Source organism: Tachypleus tridentatus, chromosome 5 (assembly GCF_004210375.1).
Source record: "Tachypleus tridentatus isolate NWPU-2018 chromosome 5, ASM421037v1, whole genome shotgun sequence".
In the NCBI taxonomy this organism is placed as follows: domain Eukaryota; kingdom Metazoa; phylum Arthropoda; class Merostomata; order Xiphosura; family Limulidae; genus Tachypleus; species Tachypleus tridentatus.
The window spans coordinates 8,755,320-8,770,537 of NC_134829.1; the positions used below are offsets into that span (position 1 = coordinate 8,755,320).

Here is a 15,218-nt window from a genome sequence, read left to right on the forward strand (position 1 = left end):
ACAACCGTTTACAAGAACAAGTGGGAGATATTCTGAAACTATTTCTCTAAACGAAGGAGGCTATTACAAATTACTTAGATATGAAAGGCTCAACGCAGAAACAACCGAATATGAAATCATGGTTTTGGAGCAACATCAACTTTCACAAAGACGATATTTGAAACAACAGAGAAGAGAGCTAAAGCGCAGTTCTCAAAACAAACCAGAAGTGAGACAAAGATCTCTGAAATATTATAAGATCAGGTCTCTTAAAATCACAAGAAAGGCAGACAGAGGAATGTATGAAACCAAGACTTTGAAAAATATAAGAGCTACAGAAAGATGGGATTCGGAACAAAAGAGAACAAATTATAGACACCATGTTGATACCAGCTCTCTGGAAATTACGTCACTATCAGATATTCGTCACTCAGAAAGCACAGTTGTGAAAAGTTACATATTGTACAAATCAAGTAGAATTAACATTCGACGTCTTGAAAATCGAGGAAAAGTGCAAGGACAACAAGAGTTTTGGAGCTTGAGAAATAACACAAACGCGATGGAGAAATTTGAAAAATCTAGTTGGTGGTAAAAGAGATAATCCGGTATCTATGATTCGGGAAAGCCGGAGAACAAACCGGAAGTATGGCTCTCAAGTTAGAGCTGTAGAAATAAGAAAACTAAAATATAGTAAGGGCTTTGGAAGACTTCGTGTCGAAAAATATGATAACATTCAAAGATATTGTTCGGAAATTAGAGCTTTGGAAAGTCGGAGATCAAGAAACATGTGTTATCCTGAAATGATAGTTAATGTAAATCGGAGAACGTTTGAGACAAACGAACCTCGGGAGATAATTGTAAAAAACAGTAGGATTGTTAACAGTAGAAACTTTGAAAATCGAAGAAAAGTTGTAAATTATCATGACCTCACGAGATACACTTTAGAGAATCAAAGAACCACAAAAGAGTTTGAGTTTTTGAATCAGGAGAAAACTGCATATAACCTCAGACTTCCAGCTGACAAAATTAATAAAGATATTTTATTACATAAGGAACTTGGTCATTCTGCAAAGGTAGGCATAGAATTTAATTGTACCATAAATGTTCGTGAATCTATTAGTAAGCTATTACTTTGACTTCTTCAATTAAATCTGATGCCATGCACAGCCTATTTAATATTTCATACACGGCAGCCTTTATTTTATCAAAAATGTACTTATTTGTAACTGTGAGCATTACAAGATTAACCGATGTCTCCATTTAATTTGTAATTGTAAAGCCTTTGTTATAAAGAAAAGCGTATTTATTTGTAACTGTCGTATTTACAAATTTAGCTTATTTTTGTTAACTCTTAAATTCAGTAAGTTGGTTTTACTGTGAATATTTAAACATTTTTATACTTAGTAATGTATTCAATAGTGAACAGTAAATAATGTTCATGTTTTGAAGTTGTTTTTTAACGATTATACATTCTACCTATGAAACCTAATAAAGTAAAGAAGAGATGATTGAAACTGAAGTAACTTACCACAAGTTACTATGTTGTGAAGACCATTCCATTTTTCTCATGTCCCTATTGTTTTTTGTTATTTTTTTGAAATTTCAGTTGTTGGTTTTGGGCAGTGAAAAACGTAACAACGAAGTTCTATCAGCTGTTCATTCTGATCAAGATGAGGGACGAATTTTCTCAGAGTAAGGAAATTTTTCTCTGTCTTTAATGTGTGTGTGTGTGTGTTGTTCTTAAAGCAAAGCCACATCGAGCTATCTGCTGAGCCCACTAAGGGGAATCGAGCACCTAATTTGAGCGTTCTAAATCCGTAGACTTACCGCTGTATAAGCGGAGGGTTCTTCAATTTGATAGGTTTTAAAGTAAAAATTCAGTATAAGCGAAACGCATTTACCCAGTCAAAATCACGACAAAACTGGTTTTGTCCACCGTTGGTATGGTGATAAGTTTATGAATTTATAACACTAACATCTTGGGTTCGATTTCCCGCGGTAGACACAGAAGATAGCTGAAAGTGATTTTGTTTTAAACAAACAAAGGAATAACAGTTTTGTTACATTTATCAATAGGATGAAACATCGAACCTGGACCTTGCTCAGTTCCCCTGTAGTAACGACCACAGTGCTCTTTGTTGCCAGCGTTGGATTACAGCCAAATATAAAGTCATTCGAATTATAATATACCGAAATACAATTTGACTTATCTTATTTATTTGTCTAGAACAGTCTATTTGTTTTAAAACGCAATAGTGTTAACTTATCTTGTTTACACATTTTACAGCTTGAAACATAGATTTCTTGTTTACATGTTTTGCACTAGAATCATAGATTGTCTGTATTGAACGCTTAAAGTACGAATTGAAAATAAAACTAGTAACTGATTTATGTGATGAAATTATTCAAAATATTTATGGAATTTTGATTTCGCCTATTCCTAAGTCTCCATCAGTATGTAACAAGTACTTAATTTGTCATTCATTTAGATAAAATAAATATTAACAACTTTCAATTGGTTTACATACAACTGTTTTTGTATTTGTAAAATATTGTAATAAACTGATAACGAAGCATAACTCTTCTTTCGTTTCTTGCTTGAAATACAGAATAAAGCGAAATAATTAACATTGAACCTGTGAACTTGAACAGTTTTCCAGTTGTTATTCACATGAGGCATTAAACAACTTATTCTGCTAGAAGTAAAATAGTTAACTTTTCTGTTTTAATCTCTTTTTTTCACTCTTAGATATTCTAGATATACAACAATATAGACACTAAAACTTGAAGAATATCACTATATTTTAATATTTACTGAATACTGTGAACAATAAAAATGTCTCATGTCTAAATATACAACAAATTTAATGCTTTGTAAATATAATTATTCATTTAAATAATACAGTAGCTTTAATTACAAAGTATAAGATTAACCGTGATGTGTGAAAAGAACATCGTGCCCAATCACAATGGAGAAGGAAAGTTTTAGAGTTGATGTCTTCTTACAGTAGTTACATTTTCGATTGAATTTATACCAATAAACGAAATGTACAAATGGTGAGACATTTCACTTTCCGCAGTGATTCCAACTTAAGATTGCATATATATATATGAAAATGTAATTTTAAATCACGTATGTACATAATTCTCTCAAAAGTTAAGTAGGGAAACAGACGATTGAAACACAAAGTGTTCACTTACAAAATTAATACAGAAACACTAAGTCGTATTTATGTCGTATTATTAGAATATTAGTATAGTTGTTTCACATCTAAGAAGATATTTGGATGTTGTTACTGTTTCTATGAATTTTCATGTAAACATTATTTATCAACACAGAACAATTTTCGAAATTTTAATATTTTTTACAAATTACACAAATGATCATTCTTAAATATAAAATAATTTATTTATCATTTGGTTTTAAGCACGCGAGAAATAGTCTCATACGATGTGGAACCACTAAAACCTATCTATTTATTTAAAGCCTGTGGTTAGCTATTATCAGTATCTTCCAAAGCTGTAACAGCTTCTCACAATCAACTATACTAACTGTACTAATATACACACTGATAGTAGATAGGATATATATCAAGATATGTCTTGCACTACATGTTCTCAAATTTCCCAGCTATATGAGTTCTCTGGTAGTACATCCTACACAGTCCTTTGGTCTAATATGCAAGGAGTTTATAAGTAACAAGCAAAATTTGGTGTTTGAGTTTACAGTCCTTGAAGTACAATTTTTATACTTACTATCCACATGAAACGTACCCTTATTTTGAACGTGTGGATAGACTGGTTCTGACATTACAACACCTTTGAAATGATGTCCGAAGCACTGTAATCTGTAATTACCGATCTTTTTGTTATATGAAATTTGAATATATAACAGTGTTATGAAATAAAAGGATATTGGTGTAGTGGTTGATGTGTATCTTAAGGTATCCAAGTAGAGTAATGTTACCAGTGGTAAGGCAAATAGGGTATTAGGTTGTATTTATATAAATACTGAACACAAGTCTAAAGAGGTCATGGTTTCATTGTATAGGTCACTGATTAAGGCATAAAGTGGGATCTGATTAAGGTGTTTAGGATTGTTAATGGAATTTATATTGATGATGTATCACGTTTCTTCACACTTAATTATGAGAATCATGATACTAGGGAATATAAATATAAGTTTTGATAGGATAGGAGTCATCTTCAGCTAAAACAGATATATATTTCTGGAGAAATAGTCGGCCTTTGGATTCTGTGGAGGTAGAAAATGTGAGTGATTTTCAGTTAAACTTTGATAACTATGTGAGTGACAAAGATCGGTTTTGACGTAGTTTTATTTCTATATTTTATTTACCACATTCAATTAGTTTAGAGGATGGGACAGCCATGAAGGACCAATTGTTCCGTTGTTGTCACATAAATTATGTTATGTAATATACCCATGTTAATTGAATTTCAAGTTCTGATCTAATATTTAAAACTCAAACTATGTATTAAAGTAAATTTGTTATTCACATAATTAAAATTCAATTAACAAAGAACAAAAACAGAGTCAATTAGTATAATTATTTATATACATTTTCAGATATAATTTTGGTCCTCATTTAAAAGCAATAAGTATTCATGTAATTATGTTTATCCATGGTTTTAGACCATGGATCTTTCTTTATTCAACATATAAATTCTGTAGTATATTATAATATGATTTTGACTTGGAACAGTCTTCTTTGATCAGAATTACTCTCTTTGTTACCTTCACCTCGCCCTGTTACAGCTAAATCAATACGTATTACAAGTTTAATAAGACGTTGATGTTCGTCTTGAGGTGTAATGTATCCCCAAAAATTATAATTGTAATGACGGAAAAGCTGAACTATTAACTTATTAATTCATTGGATCAGAGTTCTCTTCACAGTAAGGAAATCACTGCAAATCTCGTTAAAGTTCTAACCTCATAATATACCTCGTTAATTTAAAATTAAAAAAAAAATTAAATTACACTTTTAACAGAATTAGTAAGCAAATTTCGATGTTATATGAAACTAAGGCAATATAATTTGGATAACTGATTAATTCTATAATTGTTACAGTATATTTCTGTTGTATTAAAGTATAATGTAGATACAGAATACTGTAAGATTGAAATGTAATGTTTTATTTCTAATCAGTAATACTTATCTAACTTATGGTTGTGAAATATCAATTTTGATAATTGAATTTCTACTTTTTACATAACACTAACTTAAGAATTCTCTCTGATTAGCTCTTGAAGTTAAAAAAGAAGGAGTACCGTATTAAGACTCTGCATCGCTTCAAATATAAAAGTATTATTGATATGAAGACTTTATTCAATGTTTTTTGTTCCTTCTCTTGGATAATCTTTTTCATATAAGAAAAACGTCTTTTGTTCGGGATAAAATTTTTGTTTTATTATTATTGTAAAGCAAGATGGTTCACATGAACAGATATTGGTACTTAGAGATTAAAGTTTAGGAGAAACGTATTGAAGATTAGTTTAATAACATTAAACTTTCACTGGATACAAAACAAACAAAAGATACAAAATAATGTTATTAAAAAGTAAAGAGAAACGAATACAAAATCAGTAAATATAAATAAATTGTGATTTAAATTCTTAAATAGAGTTACTTTAAATAAATTAATGAATATCGTCAGAGTTTTAATGAAAAGATAGAATTTGTTTAAAATTTAAATGTTACACAACGCATTATTTACGATGCAACCACCACGGGTAGTGAAACCCGTTTTATGAGGAAAGAAACGTGTCGAGAAACACCATTTCTTCTCAGAAAAGTCTGGATATGGTAACTGGAGTTTCAAAAACTTTCTCAGACGATTTTGAGTATATTAAGCCTCTCAGGAAATAAAATTATTACAAACGCCTCCTGTTCTCGACTGTGCTGATTCGTCTTTCTATTCTCAGTTCTAATAATTATTTTCTAATATTTAATGTGAATGTTCTTTTTCAATAGATATTTTTTCGGGCAAAAGTTCACGACAACTAGTAAACTGCCCATAGATTTCGCTGGCCATTTTATACCTTACGGCTTGCGATTTTTTCTGCAGTGAAACTTTTGTTAGAAGTCTTTTAACGGGATATAGAAATGACAATGCTGCTCAAGTTTATTGGAAGATAAAGTTCTCATCCTTTCGTTCTCTAGAAATGAAAGTATTTGGAAAAAACTGGAATTATTTTCAACCAAATTAGAAAAAGTCTTGCATATGAAACACATTGTATTGAAATCACTGAACTCGTGTTGTTGAAGGACATGAGGGAGGAAGTATGACAAATATAAACAACTGCTTTTATGAGATAAAATTAAATACTTAACATGTGGTATCTATTTGGAAACATCACTTGTTATTTCTAAATGATTCTAAACAAAATTTATAGTTTTCATATAGCTATATGTTATTATTACAGAACAAATAGTTTATAAGTTTAACAGTTTTGTGTGTAATTATTAAATATGTATTATCTCTTCATTATCCACTACGATTACATTAATTCTGAACCTTTATTCTGAAATATCTGTTCTAACATGTGTAATTCTTCCGTGGAAGTAGAATATACTTCATTCATCTTAAATCCAATAAAGTTAAAAGTAGAGCGGTCATCTGAAGTGATAATCCATATTGAAAGAGATCAATCAAGTTTCTGAAAACTTTCATTAAACAATCAGTGCTAAAATTAGACCAAGAACGATTGATTACTGGCCAGATTATCGTGCTCAACCAAACCACAAGCGGATTAACTGTAACGTCTTGCAGGAGAAGAGTGTAGGTTTTCTTGTTGAGAGGTTTTCTGTGGAAGAAGATAAGGAACGCGCAGACTTACAACATTCGTTACCAAGGCGCTCTCTAGCGACACAAATCTCAATAAAAGGGAACGTCTTTCGAGACGGAACCTAGTACCATCAGTAGCATATCCAGCTTCCTTTTGAAAGAAAAATCTCAAAAGAAAAAGGCGCAGTGTAGAACATCCGTCACTTTGAGAACAGTTAACCGTTTGACAGTTTGGTAAGTGTTGCAGAATTCTTTTGGTTTCAGTTTGATAACTTAAATGCAATTATTTTGTTGGAGTCTTATGGCCCAATGTCATGTTGTTTCTAAACCATTAAACGTTTTTGGGTTATACTTAAAATAAAAGGACAGAGTATTTCAATGCTATCACACTTTGCAAAATTTTTAGCATAATTCTTATGGGGTGAAAAATCTCTGCATTTTATACCTCATTGTTTTAGAATACAAGAGATATGAAACGTTTGAAATTGTCTACCTCTAGCAATTGATTGCATGAATCCAAAATTCCAGTTTTATTTCAATATTGAGTCAGTAAACATTGTAAGATTTTCTTACATTCTTTGCAACTAGTTGGCTTCGCGAAACACATAATATGCTATGTTTGTCAATAATGGTAAACTTAACTTCGTGAGCTTTTTATAACTTTTTAGGGCTAATACATAAGCCAAATTAAATACTAATAGTCACATTACTGCTTCGTAGTCCAACTTTCAATATTCAGTTATTTTAATCTTCATTTCAAATAAAATAACTTTGTACGAATTTACAGAAACACTAAAAAGCTGTCTGACGACTTCTTCACTTTTGAAATACAGACCAGGGACAAGTCAACCTGTCAGTAGCACCCTACCACCCACTATCTGTTTATTCTAAGGTACACTCTGTTACTTCTGAGAAGTACTAATAGTTGACGTACATAAAAGATTTTGCGGTATCAGTTCGCGAGTAAGCATAACTTCTTAAATAAAACAAACTGTTAAAATACCAAGCACATTAATGACTTGGTCACTTCATGTGACTGAAAGGTAACTTTGAGGGTTGGTAATTTTAAACAGCTTCCGAAACCTATGTGGGCAGAGGGCACTAAACTCATTGTAGAGTTTTTGTTCGTTTATTTGATGAATTTCGCGCAAAGCTACACGAGGGCTTTGTTTGTTTATTTGTTTCTTATATTAAACACAAAGCTGAACAATGAGCTATCTATGTTCTGCCCACCACGGATACCGAAACCTGGTTACTAGCGCTGTGAGTCCGCACATATACCGCTGTGCTACTGGAAGGCTACACAAGGGCTAGCTATGCTAACTGTCCCTAATTTAGCATTGTAATAATAGAGAAAAGACAGCTAGTCATGTTGAAACACCGCCAACTTTTTGGCTAGTCTTTAACCGACGAAAAATGGGATTGACCGTCACTTACAACGCTCTCGCAGTTGAAAGTTTGACCATGTTTTGGTGTGATGGGAATTCCAACCAGGGACCAAGATATTACGAGTCGAGCGTCATAATAATCTGGTCATGCCAGGTACTAGGTTTCTGATTAATAAGAAAAATATCAAAACTTATTATATTTTTATTAATAAAACCTTTCTCCTATAACCACGTCTTAAGAGGAAGGGCAAAGTGGATTCATCGCACTTTCAATCAATTAATAAACTTGATGGATTTGGGGTAATTATTCGACAGAGAATATTTAAATCAAATTTAAATGATATACACATGACAGAAATAACAAATAATATTTCTCTAATTTATAAAATTCTCCTTAAAAATAAATAACGGTCACATAAAAAAACCAGCAAGAAGACCAATCTTAACAATAACTACATATTTCACAACCTAATTAATTAGAAAATAACATTTTGCAAAAATAGTCGAATTAATTGCAGATAATTTATATTCGTTGTTTTTCAGAAGAGTTAAAGACATAGTATGGTGAGACGAAAGCCCCCAGTTGGGATTGTAATTCTATCATGCATTATCATTTGGCATTTGAACGGGTGTGACGTAGAATGTGATCAAACTGCTCTACGAGAGTCTTATCCAACTAAACTTCAGAAAGAAGACGAAACGTTGGTCAGAAATAAAATTCCTGATTATCGATCAAATTACTACAAAAAACAACCTGATGACAGATCCAACTCAGCAGGAGATAAAAGAATTCCAAACCAACTGCGAGAATATGGTTATATTTCAAGTTTAGGACAAAGAAGACAAGTAAGAGTTCCAAAACTTGATGAAAATGAGGGAAATCAAATATCCCACAAATCCAATAAGAAGCCGGAGCAAAGATATTCAGAAAAGAGAATGTTGATTTACTATGGAAGGATTGGAAGTCTTGGTTGTAGAAGTAAATTATTACCAAACGTAGGAACTTCCACGTGTGAAACAGGAAATTCTCAAAATCGTAGGAATACTGAGAAAAATAATGAAAGGAAATTTTTGGGAAGTCAAAGAATAATTAGCAGACGTAACTCTAAACACACAGCTATTAATGATTCTGAATTTTCTAATAGCAATCAATTATATAGAAAAAATATGGAAAACAAATCGAATTCCATAAGAAGTGTGCAAGAAACTAGAGCTTCAGGAAACCGACGTGCTGTTAATACAGTCGTAGAAAACCGAAGAACGCAACAGCAATATAATTTTGAAAGTGGAAATTTGGAAAATCGAAGACAATTATCTGAAGACTTGTTTCTGGGAGGCAGAAGAATAATGGACAGGAGGAATTTTAATAGTGAACACTGGAAAGAAACGGAAATGAATGATTCTCAGACGCAAATATTGTATCAGGACACATCAAACGAAAACCACGACTTTCAAACTGAGACTTTCAAGAACCTTAGAAGAACCAAAACGTCTGACTCTGGCAGGCAGACATTGAATAGCATTAGATCAAATGATAGACGTGTTTCCCAAACTATAACTTCAGAAGACCAAAGAAATAACAAACTAAGCATTTCTGAAAGACACACTGAAGAACACCACAGAACACTCGACAGACGCGGATCTGAAACTACGAATATAAGAAACATGAAAACAAACAAGATGCATGACTCAGAAGGGGAAACATCGGAAATCACTCGTTCAAGTAACAGACGTATTTCTCATAGCAGAACTATGGAATATCGAAGAACAAATGAGAGGCGTATTATGCAGAGACAAACAGCAGAACGGTATAGGACACTCGAGAGACGTGAGACTAAAACAAGAACTTTACGAAACATGAGAGCAAACAATATTCATGGTTCCGAAAGGCAAACATTAGAATTCAGTAGGTTAAATGAAAGACGTGTTTTCGAAATTAGATCTTTGGCAGACGAAAGAAAACGCGACCTAAATGTTCCTGAAAGAGAAATTAAGGGACATCACAGAACATTCCTAAGATGCGAATTTCAAACTAGAAGTTCCGAAAACTTAAGAACAAATAAGATCTACGATTCTGTAGGGCAAATAACGGAATTAAGCCCGTCAAATGACAGACGTGCTTCTCGAAGTAGAACCATGGAAAACCGAAGAAGCAGCGAGAGACTTATTGTGGACAGACAAGCAGGAGAATACCTCAAAACACTTGAAGAACGCGATTATCAAAAGGATAATTTAGAAGCTTTGAAAAGAAATAAGATTCGCGTTACTGAAAGACATAATTTCGACGCCAGTAGGTTAAATGAGAGGCGTGTTTTACAGATTAGAACTTCGAAAATTCAAAGAAGAAACGTTCTTGGGGTTTCAGAAAGAGAAACGGGGGAACGTCGACAACCACTTGAAAGATTCGAGCCTGAGACTGGGACTTTGGGATCTATAAGAAGAAACAAAAGGAATGGTTCAGAAAAGCAAGTATTAGGTTACAGTAGGACAAATGAGAGACGTGTTTCCCAAGTTAGTGGTGGGGAAAACCGAAGAATTAAAAAGATGCATGATTCACTACAACATGCAAGTGAACTACAAACTAGAATCAAAATACGAAACACTCAAACTAGGTCTTTAGAAATCCACAGAATAAATGAAGGGCATAACTCAATTCTGAAAACGTTTAAATACGTCATTTCAAACATAAGACGAAATTTACATCGTAGGTTTCTTCTGAATAAACAAAAAGTAATTCTAAGGGATAACTCCAAGACAAGAGATCTAAAAAATGTAAAAAATACGAACAGTGAAACGTCAAAAAACCGACGAAGTGATAGAAGTAACTCACAATATAGAACGTTACAACCGTTTACAAGAACAAGTGGGAGATATTCTGAAACTATTTCTCTAAACGAAGGAGGCTATTACAAATTACTTAGATATGAAAGGCTCAACGCACAAAGAATCGAATATGAAATCATGGTTTTGGAGCAACATCAACTTTCACAAAGACGATATTTGAAACAACAGAGAAGAGAGCTAAAGCGCAGTTCTCAAAACAAACCAGAAGTGAGACAAAGATCTCTGAAATATTATAAGATCAGGTCTCTTAAAATCACAAGAAAGGCAGACAGAGGAATGTATGAAACCAAGACTTTGAAAAAAATATAAGAGCTACAGAAAGATGGGATTCGGAACAAAAGAGAACAAATTATAGACACCATGTTGATACCAGCTCTCTGGAAATTACGTCACTATCAGATATTCGTCACTCAGAAAGCACAGTTGTGAAAAGTTACATATTGTACAAATCAAGTAGAATTAACATTCGACGTCTTGAAAATCGAGGAAAAGTGCAAGGACAACAAGAGTTTTGGAGCTTCGAGAAATAACACAAACGCGATGGAGAAATTTGAAAAATCTAGTTGGTGGTAAAAGAGATAATCCGGTATCTATGATTCGGGAAAGCCGGAGAACAAACCGGAAGTATGGCTCTCAAGTTAGAGCTGTAGAAATAAGAAAACTAAAATATAGTAAGGGCTTTGAAGACTTCGTGTCGAAAAATATGATAACATTCAAAGATATTGTTCGGAAATTAGAGCTTTGGAAAGTCGGAGATCAAGAAACATGTGTTATCCTGAAATGATAGTTAATGTAATCGGAGAACGTTTGAGACAAACGAACCTCGGGAGATAATTGTAAAAAACAGTAGGATTGTTAACAGTAGAAACTTTGAAAATCGAAGAAATGTTGTAAATTATCATGACCTCACGAGATACACTTTAGAGAATCAAAGAACCACAAAAGAGTTTGAGTTTTGAATCAGGAGAAAACTGCATATAACCTCAGACTTCCAGCTGACAAAATTAATAAAGATATTTTATTACGTAAGGAACTTGGTCATTCTGCAAAAGGTAGGCATAGAATTTAATTGTACCATAAATGTTCGTGAATCTATTAGTAAGCTATTACTTTGACTTCTTCAATTAAATCTGATGCCATGCACAGCCTATTTAATATTTCATACACGGCAGCCTTTATTTTATCAAAAATGTACTTATTTGTAACTGTGAGCATTACAAGATTAACCGATGTCTCCATTTAATTTGTAATTGTAAAGCCTTTGTTATAAAGAAAAAGCGTATTTATTTGTAACTGTCGTATTTACAAATTTAGCTTATTTTTGTTAACTCTTAAATTCAGTAAGTTGGTTTTACTGTGAATATTTAAACATTTTATACTTAGTAATGTATTCAATAGTGAACAGTAAATAATGTTCATGTTTTGAAGTTGTTTTTTAACGATTATACATTCTACCTATGAAACCTAATAAAGTAAAGAAGAGATGATTGAAACTGAAGTAACTTACCACAAGTTACTATGTTGTGAAGACCATTCCATTTTTCTCATGTCCCTATTGTTTTTTGTTATTTTTTTGAAATTTCAGTTGTTGGTTTTGGGCAGTGAAAAACATAACAACGAAGCTCTATTACCTCTTCATTCTGATCAAGATGAGGGACGAATATTCTCAAAGTAAGAAAATATTTCTGTATCTTTAATGTGTGTGTGTTGTTCTTATAGAAAAGTTACATCGAGCTATTTGCTGAGCCCACTAAGGGGAATCGAGCACCTAATTTGAGTGTTCTCAATCCGTAGACTTACCGCTGTATAAGCGGAGGGTTCTTCAATTTGATAGGTTTTAAAGTAAAAATTCAGTATAAGCGAAACGCATTTACCCAGTCAAAATCACGACCAAACTGGTTTTGTCCACCGTTGGTATGGTGATAAGTTTATGAATTTATAACACTAACATCTTGGGTTCGATTTCCCGCGGTAGACACAGAAGATAGCTGAAAGTGATTTTGTTTTAAACAAACAAAGGAATAACAGTATTGTTACATTTATCAATAGGATGAAACATCGAACCTGGACCTTGCTCGGTATCCCTGTAGTGACGACCACAGTGCTCTTTGTTGCCAGCGTTGGATTACAGCCAAATATGAAGTCATTCGAATTATAATATACCGAAATACAATTTGACTTATCTTATTTATTTGTCTGAAACAGTCTATTCGTTTTAAAACGCAATAGTGTTAACTTATCTTGTGTACACATTTTACAGCTTGAAACATAGATTTCTTGTTTACATGTTTTGCACTAGAATCATAGATTGTCTGTATTGAACGCTTAAAGTACGAATTGAAAATAAAACTAGTAACAGATTTATGTCATTGAAAATATTTTAAAAAATTAATGGAATTTTGATTTCGCCTGTCCTTAAGTCTCCATTAGTATGTAACAAGAACTTAATGTGTCATTCATTTAGATAAAAAAATATTAACAACTTTCAAGTTGGTTTACATACAACTGTTTTTTGTATTTGTAAAATATTGTAATAAACTGATAACGAAGCATAACTCTTCTTTCGTTTCTTGCTTGAAATACAGAATAAAGCGAAATAATTAACATTGATCCTGTGAACTTGAACAGTTTTCCAGTTGTTATTCACATGAGGCATTAAACAACCTATTCTGCTAGAAGTAAAATAGTTAACCTTTCTGTTTTAATCTCTTTTTTTCACTGTTAGATATTCTAGATATACAACAATATAGACACTAAAACTTGAAGAATATCACTATATTTTAATATTTACTGAATACTGTGAACAGTAAAAATGTCTCATGTCTAAATATACAACAAAGTTAATGCTTTGTAAATTTAATTATATATTTAAATGTTACAGTAGCTTTAATTACAAAGTATAAGATTAACCGTGATGTGTCAAAAGAACATCGTGCCCAATCACAATAAAGAAGGAAAGTTTTAGAGTTGATGTCTTCTTACAGTAGTTACATTTTTCGATTGAATTTATACCAATAAACGAAAGGTACAAATGGTGAGACATTTCACTTTCCGCAGTGATTCCAACTTAAGATTGCATATATATATATATATATGAATATTTTAATTTTATATCAAGTATGTAATAATTATCTCAAAAGTTAAGTAGGAAAACAGACGATTGAAACACAAAGTGTACTCTCACAAAGTTAATATAGAAACACTAAGTCGTATTTATGTTGTATCATTGGAATATTAGTATAGTTGTTTCACATCTAAGAAGATATTTGGATGTTGTTACTGTTTCTATGAATTTTTCTGTAAACATTATTTATCAACATCGAACAAGTTTTCGAAATTTTAATATTCTTTATATATTACACAAATGATCATTCTTAAATATAAAATAATTTATTTTTCATTTGGTTTTAAGCACGCGAGAAATAGTCTCATACGATGTGGAACCACTAAAACCTATCTATTTATTTAAAGCCTGTGGTTAGCTATTATCAGTATCTTCCAAAGCTGTAACAGCTTCTCACAATCAACTATACTGGCTGTACTAATATACACACTGATAGTAGATAGGATATATATCAAGATATGTCGTGCACTACATGTTCTCAAATTTCCCAGCTATATGAGTTCTCTGGTAGTACATCCTACATAGTCCTTTGGTCTAATATGCAAGGAGTTTATAAGTAACAAGCAAAATTTGGTGTTTGAGTTTACAGTCCTTGAAGTACAATTTTACACCACTATCCACATGAAACGTACCCTTATTTTGAACGTGTGGATAGACTAGTTCTAACATTAAAACACCTTTGAAATGATGTCCGAAGCACTGTAAATTGTAATTACTGATCTTTTTGTTGTATGATACTTGAGGACTTTCGGAGTGATGAATATATTTAGAATTATTTGTCAACAAATTCATTGCATATCGAAAAGTTTATAAAACTATTGACTTCATTATGAACGACAAAATAATTGTTTATAAACCTGTAATTATGATCAATACATATCTGTAATAACTTGTTGCAAGTTTCTTAGAGCAAAACTACCACCAATCTTGTCTGTTGCGAACAATAAACTACATTAGTGTTCACAATTAGTAGTAACTTTATGACATTTTAATGGAATCTTTCTAATCTTAAAGGCTAAATAATACAGGAAATAATCATATGACGTTATGAAAACGTTGTAAGAAGCACGAAA

At 32.1% G+C, this 15,218-nt stretch overlaps 2 protein-coding genes across 3 annotated transcripts; both read left to right on the forward strand.

Moving 5' to 3' along the window:
* Positions 1–525: 525 nt before the first annotated feature.
* On the forward strand, positions 526–13,479 carry LOC143250460 (uncharacterized). Of its 2 annotated transcripts, none has more exons than XM_076501023.1 (3): positions 526–1,052; positions 1,586–1,671; positions 13,071–13,479. In XM_076501023.1, exons 1-3 carry the CDS (start codon positions 591–593, stop codon positions 13,177–13,179), a joined length of 657 nt encoding a protein of 218 aa, XP_076357138.1. In that variant the 5' UTR covers positions 526–590; the 3' UTR covers positions 13,180–13,479. The 2 variants fall into 2 exon arrangements, with proteins under 2 accessions (XP_076357138.1, XP_076357137.1); XM_076501022.1 differs by lacking the exon at positions 13,071–13,479 and adding an exon at positions 2,056–2,347.
* On the forward strand, positions 6,859–11,330 carry LOC143251242 (uncharacterized). Its single transcript, XM_076502688.1, has 2 exons — positions 6,859–7,023; positions 8,721–11,330. The coding sequence occupies exon 2, from the start codon at positions 8,739–8,741 to the stop codon at positions 11,328–11,330; it is 2,592 nt and encodes an 863-aa protein (XP_076358803.1). The 5' UTR covers positions 6,859–7,023; positions 8,721–8,738.
* Positions 13,480–15,218: the final 1,739 nt, after the last annotated feature.

Coding starts and splice junctions, on each gene's coding strand:
- LOC143250460 (XM_076501023.1), top strand. CDS start 591: ATGATTCGGGAAAGCCGGAGAACAAACCGGAAGTATGGCTCTCAAGTT. Junction 1,053..1,585: donor AACTTGGTCATTCTGCAAAG/GTAGGCATAGAA, acceptor TTGAAATTTCAG/TTGTTGGTTTTGGGCAGTGA. Junction 1,672..13,070: donor GAGGGACGAATTTTCTCAGA/GTAAGGAAATTT, acceptor ATTTATCAATAG/GATGAAACATCGAACCTGGA.
- LOC143251242 (XM_076502688.1), top strand. CDS start 8,739: ATGGTGAGACGAAAGCCCCCAGTTGGGATTGTAATTCTATCATGCATT.